The following is a 21,989-nucleotide window of genomic DNA, read 5'->3' as shown; positions in this document are numbered from 1 at the left end:
GCTTTTATTGTGAAGGCCACCGGAAATCGTCGTGTTGCAGGAACAAAGCCTGCTCCGTTAGCACCGCTAGCTGTTAGCATCAGCAGCGTCCCGGTTCTGTCCCGGTGTGTCTCGTCTCTCGGTGTGAACATGTCCCGGGTCCAGAAGTTCCGGATCTTCGTCACTGAGCGGCTGAACGCGACGCTCGAGGAGATTCTGTCGGTGTTTGAGAAAACCGTCGTTAAATATGAAGAAGAAGCGGCTCTGTGTCAGGAAGTCATCTCCCGTCAGCACGCGCTGCTCTGCGCGCTCCACAAACCGCTCATGGACCAACCGACCGCAGGTGAGTTTGTTCGCACCTGAGTGACGTCAGTGTTACGGTACCGTTGTCATGTGAACCGGCAGCAGCAGCAGCAGAACATGAGAACCCGGTGTGTGTTAGGCCTGGTCCACACGAGCACGGGTATGTTTAAAACCCAACTTTCTTGATAAGAGACACTGTCTGTTATTAAACATAGGATTTCTGAATTTATCACATTAAATATAAACTCAGTTACACCCACACAAACGGTTTGGGAAGCTTTGAAAGCGGCTAGATAATCAGCTACTCGACAGTTAAAAAGAAACAGTATTGCTAAGAAACACAATTTGCAGACATTATGTAAAGAGCTAGAAGGAAAACACACGGAGAACCCAGATGATCTGAGTTTGAAAAAAGTTATTTTTAGTTAAATCAGAACTTCAAACTATTATTCATAAGGAAACTGCATATTGTATAGATGACGGAGGAAATCCTTTGAATCGGGTAATAAAGCAGGCGAGATGTTAGACTGAAACAAATAGAGAATAGCCAAGCTATATCATCAATTAATAATAAAGATGGATCAGTTATCAGAGACCAAGAGGATACAAATGACAGATTCAGGGAGTATTATTCTGAATTATATACCTCAGAAGGTGAGACAAACATTTCTGAAATGGAAGCCTTTTTTACTAATTTAAATCTTCCCTCCATTGACGTGCATGAAATATCGGCTTTAGAAGCGCCCATTTCAGAAAAGGAGATCCAACAAGCTTTAAAAGCATTGTCCTCTGGAAAAGCCCCTGGTGAAGATGGTACTGAATATTATACATGTTTTCACGGTGTGTTGTCTCCTCTTCTTTGTAAATTGTATAATGACATAGTAGAACATCAAGAGATGCCTTTATCCATGCGTCTTGCCAATATTTCACTATTGCCAAAATCTAGCAAAGATCTCTTGGAGACTACAAGTTGGTGTCCGGTAAGCATTCTCAACAATGACTACAAGACTTATGCCAAAATTTTGGCTATAAGGCTGTCTAAGGTTACACCCTCCTTAATCCATCTTGACCAGTCAGGTTTTGTTCCAGGGCGATTATCATCAAACAACATGAGAAGATTCTACCATATTATTCATAAAGCAAGCTCTCTCTGTAGTCCAGCGGTACCTGTACCACTGGACGCAGAGAAAGCTTTTGATCGGATAGAATAGCCATACCTCTTCTTTACTCTGTCTGAATTTGGCTTTGGTACAAATCTTTTGAAATGGGTCAAATCACTATACAATGGTGCCATGTCTTCTGTGAAAACCAATGGTATTATGTCTAAACCATTCTGCCTTACTCCCTCTACACACCAGGGTTGTCCAGTCTCACCGTTACCTTTTATTTTAGCCCTAGAACCTCTGGCATCTGCCATACGCAACAATCCTAAAATTGTTGCCATAGAAATGGGAGGCTATAATTTTAAATCTAGTTTATATACAGGTGACGTTTTATTAACTTTAACCAAACCTACACAGTCTATTCCAGAAGTGTTGAGCCTTATCAATTCCTTCAGCAGTTTTCAGACTATAAAATAAACTGGAGTAAAAGCGAGGCAATTCCTCTTAACCGCAACACATTTTCCTCAGACCTGGGAAATGCACCATTCTCGTGGAAAACGAATGGAATGCAATATTTGGGCATTAATATCAATCAATCAATTTTATTTATAAAGCCCAATATCCCAAATCACAATTTGCCTCACAGGGCTTTACAGCATACGACATCCCTCTGTCCTTATGACCCTCACAGCTGATCAGGAAAAACTCCCCAAAAAACCCTTGAACAGGGAAAAAATATCATAGCTCCTATTTCAAAAATCTATGAATTAAACGCCCCAGACCTATTGAGGAAAATAAAAGACGATTTAAAGAGATGGTCCTCTTTACCTATGTCTCTGTGGGGCAGAGCTGAGGTACTGAAGATGAACATTCTTCCAAGACTAGCATTCATTATATCAGCCCTACCCATGCAGTTTCCAACAAGCTGGTTTAAGGAATTGAAATCTTTGTTTTCATCCTTTTTGTGGAGCAATAAAAAAACCTAGAATAAGCTTAAAGAAACTTTCAATGCCCAGACATCAGGGTGGACTGGCCGTGCCAGACGTTTACCAATATTACTTGGCTTTTAACACCAGATATACTATCACATGGGGATATGGCAACTCTAATATAACAGGCAGCTGGGAATGGGTTGAGGGTCAAATTATTGCTAGTCTAAATAATAAAATATCTTTGACATCTTTATGGTTTTATCTTAATACTCCAGCTGGGCTGGACAATCCTATTATCCATTTCTCTTGTGGAATCATTAAATTGATCCATAAAAGGCTTAAAATTTCAAGAGCTGCTCTTCCCTCCTGCCTTCTTTGGCACAACCCCTTATTTTTGGCAGGAGGAAAACCACTAGTCAACACCATGTGGCAGAACTCTGGCATTAAACATCTAGAAGATATTAGTTAACATTCAGGAAACTAAAGGAACAATATAATTTAAACAACGCCTCCTTTTTGTTTTTTCAACAATTATTTTCCATAATTAAAGCTAAAATGTCTAAGGGGGTGCCAGTGGCAACAGAAGGATATAGACAATGAACTACAGGATATTACAGTCAGGAAAGGTCAGGTCAAATATAAACTTTTGAGCCTACCCACAGATCAGGTTAAGTCATCAATACAACTTTGTTGGGAAAAAGATACGGGTGTCCCTCTTACCGCAGCCAAGTGGAAAAGAATATGGAATACATCAATAGTATCACAGTGTGTCCGATACAGAATAATTCAATTAAAAACTTTGCAGGGTATATATTACCCCTGTAAACTGTAACAAAATGGATGCTGCACTGACAGACAAATGCTGGCATGGCTGCGGTGGTAGAGGCACCCTGATGCACTGTCTGTGGGAATGTCCTGCAGTGTATTCCTTCTGGTCTGACGTAACAGCTGCTCTTTCAGAGACCTTCCAGGTTGATTTTCCTAAATGTCCTACATTTTGCATTTTAGGAGACAAAAAAGAGGGGTTATCTGCAAGGGAAATGAAATATATGACACTCGGTTGTCTTGCTGCTAAAAGAAAAATTGTCATGAACTGGAAGATTCGAAGCCCATCTTGTTTTAGTCTAACCACTTGGCTGGAAGAATTTATCGAGCTGGTCGGTATGGAAGGAGCAGCGGCTACATTAAACCAGTTAGATCCAGGCCAAAGCAGTAGGTGGCGATATAACTCCTAACTGTAAGGCCATTGTAGCCAATCAGAAGGCAGTAAAACGTCATTACCGGAAAAACAACAACAAGCGTACTATTATGCAGCAGGAGCAGTCTCTGTAACAGCACACTCTTGTGCCTCTGTTGCTGGATGTGGTTGAGTAGCGTTAGTTGTATGATACAGCCACAAAGTGCTGATATGCTGCTAAATAGCAGCAGTATTTTGTTTAGGTCCATCCTCAAATCGTCTCTCGCACACACCGGATCGGGTAATAACACAGCTGTTTTCTGTTTACGTCACACACTGTGACGTCATACAATGGAGACGAGACAAAATAACTGCGGTTATCCTGTCGACACATGACTGCTGACACCAGAGTTTTCCAAGAAGTTCACCCTGGACTCCGGTTACAAATAAGTCCGGTTACAGGGGCCCAAAACTGCGGTTACGTGTGAATGAAAGGCCAAACTGTGAGCAAAGAGTCACAGTTATATAAATACCTGCGTTGGTGTGGACAGCCCCTGAGTCACCTTGTTCTGAGGGGCAGGGGCGGAGCTACAGGGTGACGTCAGGGGGCCTCAGTGTAATGCTGTGATCCATTTACGTTGCTACGAGCGATCAGACTGAATATGATGTCGTAAAATGTCGTAACTTCCTTTTTAAATTGGCGGTGTGCGTCCCGTTTGAGTTTGTACCATTTACGACCTAACGTAAACAAAGATGGATGCCTCCAAGAAGCCTTTATCAATTCAATCAATTCAATCAATTTTATTTATAAAGCCCAATATCACAAATCACAATTTGCCTCACAGGGCTTTACAGCATACGACATCCCTCTGTCCTTATGACCCTCACAGCTGATCAGGAAAAACTCCCCAAAAAACCCTTTAACGGGGAAAAAACGGTAGAAACCTCAGGAAGAGCAACTGAGGAGGGATCCCTCTTCCAGGACGGACAGACGTGCAATAGATGTCGTACAGAACAGATCAGCATGATAAATTAACAGTAATCCACATGACACAATGAGACAGAGAGAGAGAGAGAGAGAGAGAGAGACAGAGAGAGAGAGATGCAGGTAATGACAGTAGCTTACAACAACATTAATGAAAGTAATAATATTATAGTTATAGTTCTGGCTACTGTGGTACAATATGTTGAAAGTATGTATTAATATCTGGCAGTATACATTTGTGACAATAGTCATATGTGTATAATAACAGTAGAAGTATGACTAATGACTAATGATGGCAGCAGCAGCAGCAGGAGGCATCTGGCAGGACCACGGCAGCAGCACAACCACACACGTCACGCTGTCCAGGCACCGCTGTGATATGAGTTAATCTGAGAGACAGTGGAGCACAAAGGCTCCGGAGAAGAAGCCGAGTTAGCAAGATGCAGTGGTGGGTGGGCAGGCCTTCCTGCCCCGCCTGTCTGGGGTGTGTCTCTGGCTCTCTGGGGGTGCCGGCCACTGCCGCCCCGGGTCTTGGGGTCTGGGCGCTCCTGCGGTCTTGGGGTGCCATACCGCCCCCCTTCCCCCACAGGGCTGGCCCTGGACCCTGGTGATGGTTTTCATAAACACATTGGGAGGGTTCAAATACACGCATGCATGTTTGATACTTCAGCTCCATGACGCATCACAAAGAACCGATGGGATCACTCCAAAGGGGCCCACTTGCATCTCAAACCTACCACACCGCGCTGGCAGCTCTTCTCTACAATCGGGCTTTCCCCCTCCACCAAGACTCTCACATTTTTGGTGTTCAGTATAGACTTCTCTTTTGTTTTTGTTTTTCAGTAGAGTATAGTAGACATGTATATGTTTATTTTTGATAATCTGCATGGAGCACAACCACCTCAAGGCTACAATACATCAGCTACACTGCCTGTTTCTCCCGTTTTTTTTTGTTTGTTTGTTTATTTGTTTGTTTTTCCTCCTTCTTCTCCGCATGCACTCTCACTATACAACTCAGGACTTAAGCACCTGCCCCCTCCCCCTTGATTGTTTCCTTACTTTCCCCTTGACACACTTTGGTGTATCACGGCCCTCTCTGGCTCATATTAGGAAGTTTTTCCAATAAAGGCTGTTAGGCTAGTCTCCAGGGAGGGTGGGTGACGGTCACAACCACGCATTATGGGTATAAAATACTTGACTGCAAGATTAACAGTGCATCAATCTTCACAAGAAGCTCACAACCTTTTGTGGCGCTAAGCTATGAAGACCAATGCAGACAAGTAGGGAAAAAAATAAATAAATAAATAAATAACTTCAGTTTTGTCTGAATTTAACATCAGGAAATTGGTGCTCATCCAGGTTTTTATGTCTTTAAGGCAGTTATGGAGTTTAGTTAATTGATTACTTTCTTCTGGCTTCATCGATAAATACAACTGAGTATCATCCGCATAACAATGGAAATTTATAGAGTGATTTCTAATGATGTTACCTAAAGGAAGCATATATAGAGTAAATAGGATTGGTCCGAGCACAGAACCTTGCGGAACTCCAAAACAAACTTTGGTACGTAAGGATGATTCATTATGAACGTGAACAAACTGAAAACGATCAGATAAATAAGATTTAAACCAGCTCAGTGCAGAACCTTTTAGGCCAATTAAGTGATCCAGTCTCTGCAGCAGAATTTGATGGTCAATTGTGTCAAACGCCGCAATAAGATCTAATAAAACAAGTACAGAGACAAGTCCTTTGTCTGAAGCAATCAGAAGGTCATTTGTAATTGTAACTAGTGCTGTCTCAGTGCTATGATGCACTCTAAATCCTGACTGAAATTCCTCAAATAAATTATTATCATGGAGAAAATCACACAGCTGGTCTGCGACTACTTTCTCAAGGATCTTTGACATAAAGGGAAGATTAGACATTGGTCTATAGTTGGCTAACACCTCTGGATCCAGGGTGGGCTTTTTTAGGAGAGGTTTAATTACAGCTATCTTAAAAGACTGTGGTACATAGCCTGTTAATAAGGATATATTGATCATATCTAATATATGAGTGTTAACTAAAGGAAAGACCTCCTTAAGTAGCCTAGTTGGGATGGGGTCTAAGAGACACGTTGATGATTTAGATGAAGAAATCACTGCAGTCAATTCTTGAAGAGAAATTGGGGAGAAGCAATCTAAATATATATTAGGTCTTACAGCTGTGTTTGAGGTTAGATAGGTACTATCTGAGGGCAGGAGGTCATGAATTTTGCCTCTAATAGTTAGAATTTTGTCATTAAAAAAGCTCATAAAATCATTACTGCTAAGGGCTAAAGGAATACAAGGCTCAATAGAGCTTTGACTCTCAGTCAGCCTGGCTACAGTGCTGAAAAGAAACCTGTTGTTCTTATTGTCTTCTATTAATGCTGAGTGATAGTTTGCTCTGGCATTGCGGAGGCCCCTCTTATAAGTTTTGAGACTGTCTGTCCAGATTAAACGAGATTCTTCCAGTTTGGTTAATCACCAATTCCTTTCAAATTTTCGCGATATTTGTTTTAACTTACGGGTTTGAGATTTATACCAAGGAGCGAACTTTCTTTGCTTTTTTAACTTCTTTTTAAGAGGAGCTACAGAGTCGAGTGTTGTTCGTAGCGAGCCTACGGCGCTATCAACAAAATGATCAATTCGGGAGAGGTTAAAGTCGGCACAGGAAACCTCTGTTACTGAGGGACTTGGTATTGAATTTAATGACGGAGTAATCTTTTCCTTAAATTTTGTGACACCACTATCGGATAAACATCTAGTATAGTAACTGTTGCTGAGTGGCGTGTAATCGAGTAAAAAGAAATCAAAAGTAATCAGATAATGATCCGATAGCGAGGGATTCTGTGGAAAGACTTTTAGGTTATCAATTTCAATTCCATACGTCAGAACTAGATCGAGGGTATGGTTAAAACAGTGAGTGGGTTCATGTACACCCTGACTGAAGCCAATGGAGTCTAATAATGAGATAAACGTGGTAGCCAGGGAGTCATTATCAACGTCGACATGAATGTTAAAATCGCCTACAATAATAACTTTATCTGATTTAAGAACTAGACTGGATAAAAACTCTGAGAATTCAGATACAAATTCAGAATACGGGCCAGGAGCACGGTACACTATAACAAATAAAAGTGGCTGCGAGGTTTTCCAGGTCGGATGTAAAAGACTAAGAACGAGGCTTTCAAATGAATTATAATCTAGTTTAGGTTTAGGGCTGATTAACAGATTAGAGTTAAAAATGGCTGCAACTCCCTCTCGGCCGCTGCCTCGAGGAATGTGGGTATTATTATGACTGGGAGGAGTGGACTCATTTAGACTGACATATTCATCTGGACACAGCCAGGTTTCAGTGAGACTGAGTAAATCAATATGATTATCTGATATTAATTCGTTTACTAATACTGCTTTAGACGATAGAGACCTGATATTTAACAGTCCGCATTTAATTCTCCTGTTTTGTCTTTCTGTCACAGAAGAGGTTTTAATTTTTATGAGGTTGTTATGCACAACTCCTCTTTGTTTAATTTTAGATTTAGATAATTTAGGCGGTCGGGGGACAGACACCGTTTGTATAAAACTATGAAAACTATGGCTGGGTAACTGAACTAGAAGCTCAGAGAGGCGTATAGGACTGCGACTCTGAGTCCTGGTCTCAACTCTGGGTTGTCATGGATTTAAATTACTAATAAAGTTTGCCAGGTTTCTAGAAATGAGAGCAGCTCCATCCAAAATGGGATGAATGCCGTCTCTCCTAATAAGACCAGGTTTTCCCCAGAAAGTTTGCCAATTATTAACGAAACCCACATCGTTTGCTGGACACCACCTGGACAGCCAGCGATTAAATGATGACATGCGGCTAAACATGTCATCACTGGTCAGATTTGGGAGGGGTCCAGAGAAAACTACGGAGTCCGACATCGTTTTTGCGTATTCACACACCGAGGCAATATTAATTTTAGTGACCTCCGTTTGGCGTAACCGGGTGTCATTGATGCCGACGTGAATAACAATCTTACTGAATCTACGTTTAGCTTTAGCCAGCAGTTTTAAATTTGATTCAATGTCGCCCGCTCTGGCCCCAGGGATACATTTGACTATGGCCGCTGGTGTTGCTAACTTCACGTTTCTCAGAATAGAGCTGCCAATAACCAGAGTTTTATCCTCAGCGGGTGTGTCGCTGAGTGGGGAAAAGCGGTTGGAAACGTGAACAGGCTGGTGGTGAACCGTGGGCTTCGGCTTGGAGCTGTGCTTCTGGCAGACCGTGACCCAACCTCCTGGCTGAACGGGAGTTACCGGAGGACAGTTAGCAGAGGCTAAGGCTATGCTATGTGGCTCCGCACCAGCTACAGGGGGCTGGCTAACTACCGCAGCTACTGAATGGTTTTCCATGGTGCGGAGCCGCGCTTCTAATTCACTAAGCCTCGCCTCCAACGCAGCAAATAAGCTACACTTATTACAATTACCACTGTCGCTAAAGGAGGCAGAGGCATAACTGAACATTTGGCACACCGAGCAAGAGAGAGCAGAGGGAGAAGCCATCGCTAACTTTAAAGCTAATGTAGCCACCAAGGCTAGTAACGTGCAAACAACAGCTAAGAGATTAGCAAGAAAGTAGTAGAAAGGAGGAGAGCTATAAGTGCTTAAACAGAACCAGTGTGGGTTAAGACTTGAAGTAGACGTTAAAGCAACGTTAAAGAAACTGAAGTGAGAAAACAGGCTAATAGAATTCACCAGAGCAGTACAGAGACGCTGTCACAGAAACACCGGAAATGACACAACTCGCTTACCGCAATACGTCAGCACGTCTGAGCATTTAGTGCATGCTAACTGACCATGCTAGCTCTCCATGCTAACTGACCATGCAAGGTGTCCATGCTAACTGACCATGCTAGCTGTCCATGCTAACTGACCATGCTAATTGACCATGCAAGGTGACCATGCTAGCTGACCATGCTAGCTCTCCATGCTAGCTCTCCATGCTAACAGTCCATGCTAACTGACCATGCAAGGTGTCCATGCTAACTGTCCATGCTAGCTGACCATGCTAACTGACCATGCTAGCTGTCTATGCTAGCCTGTTAGTCTCAGTTTGTGTCGTCCATGATGGGCAGCGGCATGAATAGAGATGACACAGACAAGCAATTCAAATTTCAAAATAAATGTCAATCTGAAAGACGAGGACATTTATCTTTGGTTTCACTTTGCATCAATAAAGAGAGACATCAATTCATATCAGTGGATCAATACATCTCCCAGGCCGTGCAGTTCAGGGTACAGTGTGGGGTCCTGGATCTGGATCTTGATCGTAGACTGATGAACTCCTCTGTGTGTGTTTCAGACGCCTTCACACAGCAGCTGCTCAGCAGGAACGAGCAGCAGGACCAGGAGAACCCTGAAGAACCCGTCTGTGCTGAAGACCAGTTTCAGGTCCTGGACGAGACCGACATAATCCAGTTCACCTACAACCCCCGGAGACCAGGTGAGACTGCGGACCCTGCTGCTATCGGGACCGCCCGGCTGAAACCAGCAGGTCCAGATCAGGAGGTCCAGCTGGTCTCATCAGAGACCGAAGACAGCGACGACTACAGCAGAGACTCACCTGATCCCGGGTCTGCCTCGACCCGGCTCGTCCCAAAGAGAATGCAAGGAGCGGGGTTCAGCTGCAGGGTCTGCAGCCGCACCTTCAAGGCCCGCCAGTTCTTGTTCCGCCACCTCAAGGCTCACCTGCAGGACGGTGAACACTTCGATGCCACCGAGAACCTGAAGCTCCATGTCCAGACTCACCACACTGCCCAGAAGCAGAAGAGGGAGCCCGAGAACCAGACCAAGACTAGTGCCCAGACCAGGAACCAGACCAGGACCAGAGAGAGGCGCCTCCACAAGCCCAGAACCAAAGTCCACGCCAGCGAGAAACTGCCGAGCTGTGACGACTGTGGGAAGACGTTCCTACAGGTGTGGAAGAAGAGGAGGCACAGATGTGTTCTCACCAGGAAGAGCCACCGTGGCGAGGAAGGAGGAGATGTGACGAGGAAGAGTCGACAGAGCGAGGAGGGAGGCAACGTGACCAGGAAGAGCCGCCACAGCGAGGACGAAGGAGACGTGACGAGGAAGAGCCGCAGCGTCGAGAAAGGAGGAGACGTGACGAGGAAGAGTCGACAGAAGGAAGGAAAGTTAAATCTCAGACATCAAAAGTTTGAATCCTAAAAACTTTTTTTGGAATGTTTCGGTAAAGTTTTGACTTTCAAAATAAAATTCAGGTTTTTCAAAATAAATTTTCAGGAGAATTTCAAGATGTAAAATTTGAAGACTTTGTGTTTTTTTTTTTGTTTTTTTTTTACAGGAAACAGGAAGGAACTGTCCGTGTCATTTCCTGTCATCACTGTAACTTTATTAGTTAAGATGTGTTTTGGTTTCTAATAAAACTTTATTGACAAACAGTCATGATTGTTATTAACAACAGAAACAGACGACAGATTGTTGATGATTTTATTCATTTTTGTGATGTAAAAAAAAGGAAAGAAAGGAAATAAAAGTTTTTATTTGTGACTGAAAAAAGTTTCAAAAATAAAAAAGCGAACCTGAACATAAAAGTCCTGATAAAAGGCTGAAGGTGACGCTACGGCTCGGCGACCACAAGACTGAAAACTGACGTCCAGCTGACGTCACCTCATGCTCAGGTGTAACAGAAAGAAAAGGTGTGTCCAGGGAGGGGGGCGGAGCCTCAGTCTCAGATTGTTCCCTATATCCAGGGGGGCGGGGCCTCGGACTCAGTTTGTTCCCTGTATCGAGGGGGCGGGGCCTCAGACTCCGTTTGTTCCCTACATCCAGGGGGCGGGGCCTCAGACTCAGTTTGTTCCCTATATCCGGGGGGGCGGGGCCTTAGACTCAGTTTGTTCCCTATATCCAGGGGGGCAGGGCCTTAGACTCAGTTTGTTCCCTATATCCGGGGGGGCGGGGCCTTAGACTCAGTTTGTTCCCTATATCCGGGGGGGCGGGGCCTTAGACTCAGTTTGTTCCCTATATCCAGGGGGGCAGGGCCTTAGACTCAGTTTGTTCCCTATATCGAGGGGGGCGGGCCCAGGTGATGGAGGGGAGTGAAAGAGGAGCAGGGAGGAGCCATCTGTGCCCGTTTGTGTCGAGCTTGACAGTGGTGGCGGTGGTTACCAGCTGGTTGGTTCTCCGCAGCCGGGTCGTCTTGTCTCTGTTCCTTGGCGGCCAGTGGCGGTCTCTCCACAGCGAGCCCTCGAACAGCCTCCTCCTTCTCCTCTGTCTCGTCGATGCCGGCGTTGCTCCTCTTGGCGCCTCGCTGCAGGTCGTCCAGGTAGTTCTGCCTCTCTATGTGGTGACCTCTACAGGAGTTGAAGAGCTGCAGCGCCACCGCTGCATCCAGCCCGTCCACATCAATGAGGTACCTGCAGACCAGGTAGCCGGTGCGGTTCAGGCCATGGGTGCAGTGGACTCCAATCAGCTGGTCGTTGTCCCGGTTCTCTCTCAGGAACCACCTCACCGCCCGTTTGAAGCTCAGGACGGTGGCGTCAGAGGGAACCCGGTGACCCTCGGTGGGGATCTTGACGTAGCTGCAGGACTGCGGGACGTCGGTCAGAACGTAGTACCTGGAGGTGAAGGTGAGGTCGATGATGAGACCCAGGTCCTGGTTCTGACTCCGCACAGAGTCCAGCAGATCCCATAGACCGAACATGTCGGACTCAGGGAGACCACTGTTCAGAGACGCCTTCAGAGGAACCTTGAAGGCGATGAATCGAGTCCCTGGGATCCTCCGTCCCACGGGGCAGTAGTCCAGCCATCGGTCCGGGATGCCCCTCTTCTTCCTCTTCTTCTTCTTCTTCTGATCAGACATCTGAGGTGGAACCTGAAACACACACACACACACACACAAAACCCAATTCATGAAACTCATTGTTTAAGTACATGTTGCTGTAACTCAGCAAAGATTAAAACATTAAAAAAAAAAAAAATTATGACCGTAAAGTTCTGATTCATTTATTTAAGTGTTTATTTAAAACTGATGATGTCACAGAGTAATACTTTACATATCTGAGTATTAAAGTATAAATATCTGTGCAAAGTACTTCAAATGTTCTCCACTGAAACAGAACACTGCTTAAAGTAAATAATAATTAAATACTATAAACCACATCATAATACTCTGTACTTTTAACTTCACATACTGATTTAATTTCAGTTTCAGTGCAGTACTTTTACTTGCAGTGGAGTATTTGTATTTGTTGTATCATTTGTTATAACTTGCTGCAGCAGTGATGTGTGTATTTAAACCCCTCCACAGTCTCAGTTTAATTATTTCAAAACCTTAAATGTTAGCCGAATTAACGGACGGACTCTGTTGGTTCTCATCAGATGTTCCTTAATGTTCCTGAGGTTCTGTGTCTCTTTAAATTACCTGATAAACATTTAACACACATATTTATTAATGATATCTGGTTTAACGTTCCTACCGCCTGTGACGTTTTCAGCGACGTTTTCACTACAAATAAACAAAACAACAGGAACACGTTAAAAACCTCTGAAAGTTCAAAGACGTTAAACTGATTTATATCGACGTGTTTTCACGTGCGGTTAGCAGTTAGCACGCTAGCGATCCTAGAGCCACGCTCGCGCCGACGCAAGTGACGTACAACCCGAACGTAAGCGTCGCCGACGCCTGACGAAGTGACGCAGGGTCGGGGAACCCGGAAGTGTTGTGGCTTTTGTTTACATCCTCCTCTTTGTTCGGTGGAAATTCCGCCAAAATGCCCAAAAAACGGTCGGTGAACACCGAGAACCGGGAGGACCGGGAGAACCGGAGCCTGCGGGCCGCAATCGACGAGCAACTGGCGGCAGCGGCGGAGGAGATCTTCTGGCTGCTGAAGGAGCGCAGACACGCGGCGGTGGAGCAGCTGAAGGAGCTGGTGACGGAGCGACTCACCGCGGCCGTGGAGCGGATCTTTACCGTGTTCGGAGCCTGCAAAGCGGCCGAGAGAGGACCGGGGGAGCCCGCAGAGACCGGAGGGATCGGAGGCGACAGCAGAGGTCAGTGTCCCGGTAACAGAGCCGGTAAAACCCGGTCTGACGTCACGGTCCGTTTACTGGGTGTTCTCCTCCTGTTCACCTCGGCGTTCTCCTCCTGTTCTCCTCCTGTTCCCCTCAGTGTTCCCCTCAGTGTTCTCCTCCTGTTCTCCTCCTGTTCCCCTCAATGTTCTCCCCCTGTTCCCCTCAGTGTTCTCCTCCTGTTCCCCTCAGTGTTCTCTTCCTGTTCCCCTCAGTGTTCTCCTCAGTGTTTCCCTCAGTGTTCTCCTCCTGTTCCCTCTCAGTGGTGTGCTCCTGTTCCCTTCAGTGTTCCCCCCGTTCCCTTCAGTGTTCTCCTCATTTTCTCCCCATTGTTCCCCTCAGTGGTCTCCTCCTGTTCTTCTCAGTGTTCTCCTCCCATTCCACCCAGTGTTTTCCTTCTGTTCCCATCAGTGTTCTCCTGTTCTCCCCCTGTTCCCCTCAGTGTTCTCCTCCTGTTCCCCTCAGTGTTCTCCTCCTGTTGTCCTCAGTGTTCTTCTCAGTGTTCTTCTCCTGTTCCCTCTCAGTGGTGTTCTCCTGTTCCCCCCCAGTGTTCTCCCTCTCTTCCCCTCAGTGTTTTCTCTCCTGTTCTCCTCCTGTTCTTCTCAGTGTTCTCCTCCTCTTCCCCTCAGTGTTCTCCTCAGTGTTCCCCTCAGTGTTCTCCTCCTGTTCTCTCTCAGTGGTGTTCTCCTGTTCCCCTCAGTGTTCTCCCTCTGTTTCCCTCAGTGTTCTCCTCCTGTTATCCTCAGTTGTTCCCTTCCTGTTCCCCTCAGTGTTCCCCTCCTGTTCCCATCAGTGTTCTTCCCTTTTCTCCTCAGTATTCTTCTTCCGATTCTCCTCAGTGTTCTCCTCCTGTTCCCTCTCAGTGGTGTTCTCCTGTTCCCCTCAGTGTTCTCCTCCTGTTCCCCTCAGTGTTCTCCTCCTTTTCCCCTCAGTGTTCTCTTCCTATTCTCCTCCTGTTCCCCTCAGCGTTCTCCTCCTGTTCCCCTCGGCATTCTCCTCCTGTTGCCCTCAGTGTTCACCTTGTATTCCCCTCAGTGTTCTCCTCCCATTCCACTCAGTGTTCTCCTCCTGTTCCCTCTCAGTGGTGTGCTCCTGTTCCCTTCAGTGTTCCCCCCGTTCCCTTCAGTGTTCTCCTCATTTTCTCCCCATTGTTCCCCTCAGTGGTCTCCTCCTGTTCTTCTCAGTGTTCTCCTCCCATTCCACTCAGTGTTTTCCTTCTGTTCCCATCAGTGTTCTCCTGTTCTCCCCCTGTTCCCCTCAGTGTTCTCCTCCTGTTCCCCTCAGTGTTCTCCTCCTGTTGTCCTCAGTGTTCTTCTCAGTGTTCTTCTCCTGTTCCCTCTCAGTGGTGTTCTCTTGTTCCCCCCCAGTGTTCTCCCTCTCTTCCCCTCAGTGTTTTCTCTCCTGTTCTCCTCCTGTTCTCCTCCTGTTCCTCTCAGTGTTCTCCTCCTGTTCCCCTCGGCGTTCTCCTCCTGTTCCCCTCAATGTTCTCCCCCTGTTCCCCTCAGTGGTCTCCTCCTGTTCTTCTCAGTGTTCTCCTCCTCTTCCCCTCAGTGTTCTCCTCAGTGTTCCCCTCAGTGTTCTCCTCCTGTTCCCTCTCAGTGGTGTTCTCCTGTTCCCCCCAGTGTTCTCCTTCTGTTTCCCTCAGTGTTCTCCTCCTGTTATCCTCAGTTGTTCCCTTCCTGTTCCCCTCAGTGTTCCCCTCCTGTTCCCATCAGTGTTCTTCCCTTTTCTCCTCAGTATTCTTCGTCCGATTCTCCTCAGTGTTCTCCTCCTGTTCCCTCTCAGTGGTGTTCTCCTGTTCCCCTCAGTGTTCTCCCTCTGTTCCCCTCAGTGTTCTCCTCCTGTTATCCTCAGTGTGCTCCTCCTGTTCCCCTCAGTGTTCTCCTCCTTTTCCCCTCAGTGTTCTCTTCCTATTCTCCTCCTGTTCCCCTCTGCGTTCTCCTCCTGTTCCCCTCTGCGTTCTCCTCCTGTTCCCCTCGGCATTCTCCTCCTGTTGCCCTCAGTGTTCACCTTGTATTCCCCTCAGTGTTCTCCTACCATTCCACTCAGTGTTCTCCTTCTGTTCCCCTCAGTGTTCTCCTGTTCTCTCCCTGTTGTCCTCAGTGTTCTCCTCCTGTTGTCCTCAGTGTTCTTCTCAGTGTTCCCCTCAGTGTTCTCCTCCTGTTCCCCTCAGTGTTCTCCTCCTGTTGTCCTCAGTGTTCTTCTCAGTGTTCTTCTCCTGTTCCCTCTCAGTGGTGTTCTCTTGTTCCCCCCCAGTGTTCTCCCTCTCTTCCCCTCAGTGTTTTCTCTCCTGTTCTCCTCCTGTTCTCCTCCTGTTCCTCTCAGTGTTCTCCTCCTGTTCCCCTCGGCGTTCTCCTCCTGTTCCCCTCAATGTTCTCCCCCTGTTCCCCTCAGTGGTCTCCTCCTGTTCTTCTCAGTGTTCTCCTCCTCTTCCCCTCAGTGTTCTCCTCAGTGTTCCCCTCAGTGTTCTCCTCCTGTTCCCTCTCAGTGGTGTTCTCCTGTTCCCCCCAGTGTTCTCCCTCTGTTTCCCTCAGTGTTCTCCTCCTGTTATCCTCAGTTGTTCCCTTCCTGTTCCCCTCAGTGTTCCCCTCCTGTTCCCATCAGTGTTCTTCCCTTTTCTCCTCAGTATTCTTCTTCCGATTCTCCTCAGTGTTCTCCTCCTGTTCCCTCTCAGTGGTGTTCTCCTGTTCCCCTCAGTGTTCTCCCTCTGTTCCCCTCAGTGTTCTCCTCCTGTTATCCTCAGTGTGCTCCTCCTGTTCCCCTCAGTGTTCTCCTCCTTTTCCCCTCAGTGTTCTCTTCCTATTCTCCTCCTGTTCCCCTCTGCGTTCTCCTCCTGTTCCCCTCGGCATTCTCCTCCTGTTGCCCTCAGTGTTCACCTCGTATTCCCCTCAGTGTTCTCCTACCATTCCACTCAGTGTTCTCCTTCTGTTCCCCTCAGTGTTCTCCTGTTCTCCCCCTGTTGTCCTCAGTGTTCTCCTCCTGTTGTCCTCAGTGTTCTTCTCAGTGTTCCCCTCAGTGTTCTCCTCCTGTTCCCCTCAGTGTGCTCCTCCTGTTCCCCTCAGTGTTCTCCTCCTTTTCCCCTCAGTGTTCTCTTCCTATTCTCCTCCTGTTCTCCTCAGTGTTCTCCTCCTATTCCCCTCGGCGTTCTCCTCCTGTTCCCCTCGGCATTCTCCTCCTGTTGCCCTCAATGTTCACCTTGTATTCCCCTCAGTGTTCTCCTCCCATTCCACTCAGTGTTCTCCTTCTGTTCCCCTCAGTGTTCTTCTCAGTATTCCACCCAGTGTTCTCCCTCTGTTCCCCTCAGTGTTTTCTCTCCTGTTCACCTCAGTGTTCCCCCCGTTCCCTTCAGTGTTCTCCTCATTTTCTCCCCATTGTTCCCCTCAGTGTTCTTCTCCTGTTCCCTCTCAGTGGTGTTCTCCTGTTCCCCCCAGTGTTCTCCCTCTGTTCCCCTCAGTGTTTTCTCTCCTGTTCACCTCATTGTTCTCCTCCTGTTCCCCTCAGTGTTCTCCTCATTTTCTCCCCATTGTTCCCCTCAGTGTTCTTCTCCTGTTCCCTCTCAGTGGTCTCCTCTTGTTCTTCTCAGTGTTCTCCTCCTCTTCCCCTCAGTGTTCTCCTCAGTGTTCTCCTCCTGTTCCCTCTCAGTGGTGTTCTCCTGTTCCCCCCAGTGTTCTCCCTCTGTTCCCCTCAGTGTTCTCCTCCTGTTCCCCTCAGTGTTCTTCTCCTGTTCTCCTCAGTGTTCTCCCTCCAGTTCTCCTGAGTGTTCTCATGTTCCCCTCAGTGCTCTCCTCCTGTTCCCTTCAGTGTTTCCCCCGGTTCCCTTCAGTGTTCTCCTCCTGTTCCCCTCAGTTTTCCCCCCTTTCTCCTCAGTGTTCTACCTCTGGTTTCCCTCAGTGTTCTCCTTGTGTGTCTATGTGAATATTCATGTTAATGGACACTAATACATAGGAACATTTGAAAACATTACTTCCTGTCATTGAGGGTTCCTGCAGGTGTGTATAATTGGTGTCTGTCTGGTGTTAGAACTGTTCTTGGTATTGACGCAGAGATGTGAGATCAGATTGCGTCCATGAAGACGAGGGTCTGAGTGTGGAATCGTCTGTTTTTCTCTGCAGAGTTCTGTCTGTCCGTCGGCGTGCGGAGTCTCTCTGAAGGAGAACATCTGAAGCAGAGCGTCTCTGTAGGCCAACTGAAGGAACCTCTGCCCAGCACTTCCTCCAGACCAGAGGACCTCTCTGAACCAGACCACCAACCAGACTCTCCTGACGATGTGGCCGGTGAGGAAGAGGAAGAGGACGAAGAAGCAACGCCTTACTGCTGCAAAGTGTGCAAGAAGTCCTTCGACAGGAAGGGCTTCCTGATGAAGCACGTGGAGAAACACCTGAAGGACGCTGACTGTCTCTGTGGTCTGTGCGGCGAGCATCTGGAGTCCAGCGATGAGCTGAGGCTGCACTTCCAGACGCACCGTGAAAGCAGCCGGACCTGCGACGTCTGTGGCAAGAAGTTCCCCTCCATCCGCGCCCAAGAGACACACCTGAGGCTGCACACCGGCGAAAAGCCCTTCAGTTGCCACGTCTGCGGTAAAGGCTTCAACCAGAAGGGCAACATGGTGACTCACCTGCGGATCCACACGGCGGAGAAGCCATTCAGGTGCACCGTCTGCCACAAAGAGTTCAGCCACGCGGGCTCTCTGGAGCGACACATGAAGGCCCACGACGGACAGACACCATTCAGTTGCACTGTCTGTGGGAAAGGTTTTGGCAAGAGCGCCGAGCTAAGGCGACACATCCGGAGCCACGAGTCTGACGGCGTGCCCACCGCCAGGAACAGGCGCAGGAAACCGAGTCTTACGCCGTCTCACTGCTGTAAGGTCTGTGGAAACGCATTCCACAACAAAGGGAACTTTGTGCGTCACGCTGAGACGCATCTAAATGATCCCGACAGCTGTTGCGGCATCTGTGGCGAGCAGGCGGAGTCCTCGGAGAGTCTGCAGCTCCACATCCAGAGCCACAGGGAGACCAGTAGGATTTGCGACATTTGCGGGATCAGCTTTAGGGACATGGAGATCCACATGAGGACGCACACTGGACAGAAACCCTTCAGCTGCAAGGACTGTGGCAAAGACTTCCCCCGGAAGGGTTCCCTGGAGCGACACATGAAGCTGCACGCCGGTGACCGGCCCTACATCTGCGAGTTCTGCGGCAAAACCTTCATTGAGAACACCGTCCTCAAGAGACACATCAAGAGCCACACGGGGGGGAAGCCCAGGATCTACTCCTGCGATGTCTGTGGCAAGAAGTTCACCATGAGCCAGCACCTGGATGTCCACAAGAGGATCCACACTGGTGAGAAACCCTATACCTGCCGGGTCTGCGGGAAGAACTTCCGCCAGATCGGGAACTTGGACTCCCACATGAGGATCCACACAGGTGAGAAGCCATTCATCTGCAGCCTCTGCGGGAAGCGTTTCCGCCAGAAGATCTCACTGGAGACGCACGAGAGGTTCCACAAGAAGGAGAAGCCATTCAGCTGCCAGCTGTGCAGCAAAGGCTTTGTCCAGAAGATTGACCTCAAGCGACATATGCTAACACACACCGGCGAGAAACCCTACAGCTGCACAGTCTGTGGCAAGAGTTACCAGGAGAAACGCTCCGTGGACTCGCACATGAAGGTCCACGCCGGAGAGCAGACTGCCAAAGACTCAGCACTGACACTTGGACTGAAACGACAGGAAGGAATTCACGCCGACTTCATCCAGCTGTGACATCACATGAAGCTTCCGGTTAGTAAACAGTGGATATAAAACGTCGACAACTCTCCGTTAGAACTTTGGGTTCTTGTGATGAGATGAAAATTGAGTCCAGATGTTCTTGAGGGACTTTCCTGACACTGACTCAGGCTGCGTTCACACCGGTCCTGTTTGGTGCGGTTGGTTTGCCCCCTCAGTGCGGTTTGTTTGTGCAGGTGTGAACACACCAAACCAACTGGACTGAGACCACCTATTAAAGAAGGTCTCGACCCGGTTGTTACAAACAAACTCAGGTGCAGCTGGTTTGTGGTGAAAATGTGTTCTGACCTGGATCCGAACCAACAGCAGTCACATTACACATTGTTTGGGTTCTTCACCATATTGTTTACTTCCTGGATTTTTCCCACATGGAAATTCTGACCAATCAAGAGCAGATTTCTCATGCAGGCATTTGATCTGGTCCGCTTGTAAATGCTGCCGCGAGAACACGAATCAACTCCAGGTCTAAAAGCACCCCGAGTTGCATCTCACAGCAGAAGTCATAAAGAGTTTCCAGAGCATCATCGTTGGAAGGTATCATTCAGTCATCAGATAAATACCAAGAACAACAGTGACATTACTTAGAACTGGATGTCCCCATGTCTTCTACATGTAATCATCTTCAGTGCTGTATCGTAGGAACTGAATCTGCCTGAGTTTCTTGAAGATGTTTCGCCTCTCATCCCAGAAGCTTCTTCAGTTCTGATGGACTGGTGTGGAGCTGCAGGCTTTAAACTCTGTGTGGGTGTGAACCCTTACAGAGTCACTGAGGTCACATGTGAGTCGTTGACCCATTCAGCCATCATATGTGTTGTTAGGGTCAGATTGGTCTTGGTGTGAATGGTAGTGGGGACGTCCACCTGTCCTGAGACGCTGTGGGGGCGTCTCTGCTTCCTGTTTAAATGTCAGTAAGATGTCAGCCATGTGAGTTTTAGCTTCGTCACCACAGAAGAAGAAAAACAGGAAGTCACCAGCTGATTCCTATAACCACTAGGACCTCCTTCAGAACCCACAGAGCCTGCCTAATGACCACCAGAATCTCAGGACCCCTCCAATTGACGATGGTCATTCTGGTTTGACGTAGACGGATTCTTTCACGCCTCTTGAGCCAGCCCATTAGGTTCAGACTCATATTTTAAGGTTTTCTTATATTCAGACAGAACAGGATGTAAGGAGATGTGTTTTACCTGCTTGACAGTTTCGACTGAGACTCCAGTCTTCCTCAGAAGCGTCATCCGACGTGCTGCTGACGTGTCATATATCAGCTGGTTGGCCCGACAGACCAATCAGAGTCTGTCGGGCCAACCCCACCTCGCGCATCGTTGTTCGTTTTCTGGAGTAGGGAATCCCAGGTACGCGAGAGGGTGTACGCCCACTCGTCCCGTTTGATGGTGCCTCTGATTGGTCTGTCAGGCCCACCAGCTGATATATGACACGTCAGCAGCACGTCGGAGGATGTTTCTGAGGAAGACTGGAGTCTCAGTCGAAACTGTCAAGCAGGTAAAACACATCTCCTTACATCCTGTTCTGTCTGAATATAAGAAAACCTTAAAATATTCTAAATAAGAAGACAGTATGAACCTTATTAATAGGTTCAGACTCAACTGTCCATTTACATCTTAAGGGAGAAGGGACACTCCTTCTAGGACAGCAATATCCAGCGATGATTTTAAAGAGGCGAGAAAAAAATCCATCTACATCAAACTGGAATTGACCCTAATAAACCCATCGTTAAACAGAGGAGGTGGCCTACGACACCACTTATCACCTCCTACACTGCAGTCCTGAAATCCCTCCACAGACAACCCAGTCTCACCTGGAAACCTGGTGTTGGTGTAAAAGACAACCAGAACCTCCTGCAGCTCCTTCAGTGTTGGTGGCCTCTCAGCAGTTTTTGACCAGTTCTTGTTGGGACTTCCAGTTCTTGGTATTGTCAGTTTTGTCCCCCGGTGCTCATGAAGCTCTTTGTGTCTTCTGTTGTGAGACACAACTCAGTCAGTGTCTCACAAAGTTCTTCAAGGACAGCTTTATTTACTTTATTTGGGTTCATTAGAATCACTTCAGTCAATCCAACATGATTTTGAATGGATCCATTTTGGAAGTTTTGAAACAAGATATCTTGGTTTGATTTTTTTACGTCACAAGAACCTGACGTTCTAACGGGGGTGGAGACATTCTATTTCCACTGTGTGTTTATACAAATGTCCAGTACTGCTGAGGAGTTGGTGATGTCACAGAACCTGAAGTGGTCTCGATGCTTTCAGGTTCTACAAAGTTCTCTGTTCTCGTGCATGTTCTTTAGTAGACAGAGAACCAAACGTTGTCCAATGGTTCTACTGACAAAGACAGATCCATCTGAGTGACACGAGAAGAATCAGAATCAGAATCAGATACTGCACTGACATGGAACAGAACTAGAAGGTTCGTGTTAGAATGTCACCTCCTCAGTCTGACCACTCCTTTTCCATCAACATGGAACCGGTTCTCCTCCAGGTCTCACACCTCAATGTGAACCATTTAGAACATTTGGACTGAACATAACCTGGTTAAGAACCTGAAAATTTGGTTCTCAAAGGGAACAAAAAAACTTTTGTTCTTTATCTGAAGGCCGAAAAGTGATGTCATCAGTG

General features: G+C 47.2%; 4 protein-coding genes across 6 annotated transcripts in view; 3 read left to right on the top strand and 1 right to left on the bottom strand.

Annotated features, from left to right (window-relative positions):
- The window catches only part of dnai2b (dynein, axonemal, intermediate chain 2b), a 216,301-nt gene that overhangs the window by 7,573 nt on the left and 186,739 nt on the right, over positions 1-21,989 (top strand). The window lies entirely within an intron of this gene.
- LOC125904894 (zinc finger protein 271-like) lies at positions 19-10,886 on the top strand. Of its 2 annotated transcripts, none has more exons than XM_049602608.1 (2): positions 19-322; positions 9,847-10,872. In XM_049602608.1, the coding sequence occupies exons 1-2, from the start codon at positions 130-132 to the stop codon at positions 10,710-10,712; spliced, it is 1,059 nt and encodes a 352-aa protein (XP_049458565.1). In that variant the 5' UTR covers positions 19-129; the 3' UTR covers positions 10,713-10,872. The 2 variants fall into 2 exon arrangements, with proteins under 2 accessions (XP_049458565.1, XP_049458566.1); XM_049602609.1 differs by lacking the exon at positions 19-322 and adding an exon at positions 8,571-9,439 and having other exon boundaries at positions 9,847-10,886.
- LOC125904900 (RNA/RNP complex-1-interacting phosphatase-like) lies at positions 11,445-13,135 on the bottom strand. Its single transcript, XM_049602614.1, has 2 exons — positions 12,983-13,135; positions 11,445-12,378 (listed from the first exon to the last, which is right to left on the bottom strand). Exon 2 carries the CDS (start codon positions 12,364-12,366, stop codon positions 11,566-11,568), a length of 801 nt encoding a protein of 266 aa, XP_049458571.1. The 5' UTR covers positions 12,367-12,378; positions 12,983-13,135; the 3' UTR covers positions 11,445-11,565.
- Positions 13,210-20,565, top strand: LOC125904868 (gastrula zinc finger protein XlCGF57.1-like). Its single transcript, XM_049602563.1, has 2 exons — positions 13,210-13,556; positions 17,687-20,565. Exons 1-2 carry the CDS (start codon positions 13,277-13,279, stop codon positions 19,333-19,335), a joined length of 1,929 nt encoding a protein of 642 aa, XP_049458520.1. The 5' UTR covers positions 13,210-13,276; the 3' UTR covers positions 19,336-20,565.

The sequence above is a fragment of the Epinephelus fuscoguttatus genome, linkage group LG17 (assembly GCF_011397635.1).
Source record: "Epinephelus fuscoguttatus linkage group LG17, E.fuscoguttatus.final_Chr_v1".
Lineage (NCBI taxonomy): Eukaryota > Metazoa > Chordata > Actinopteri > Perciformes > Serranidae > Epinephelus > Epinephelus fuscoguttatus.
This window is presented reverse-complemented; position numbering and strand designations above follow the sequence as displayed.

What these genes read in the sequence shown, in the direction of transcription:
- LOC125904894 (XM_049602608.1), top strand. Translation starts at nt 130, where the DNA reads ATGTCCCGGGTCCAGAAGTTCCGGATCTTCGTCACTGAGCGGCTGAAC. An exon ending in CATGGACCAACCGACCGCAG is followed by an intron (nt 323 to 9,846) that starts GTGAGTTTGTTC and finishes TGTGTGTTTCAG; the next exon opens with ACGCCTTCACACAGCAGCTG.
- LOC125904900 (XM_049602614.1), bottom strand. Translation starts at nt 12,366, where the DNA reads ATGTCTGATCAGAAGAAGAAGAAGAAGAGGAAGAAGAGGGGCATCCCG.
- LOC125904868 (XM_049602563.1), top strand. Translation starts at nt 13,277, where the DNA reads ATGCCCAAAAAACGGTCGGTGAACACCGAGAACCGGGAGGACCGGGAG. An exon ending in GATCGGAGGCGACAGCAGAG is followed by an intron (nt 13,557 to 17,686) that starts GTCAGTGTCCCG and finishes TTTTCTCTGCAG; the next exon opens with AGTTCTGTCTGTCCGTCGGC.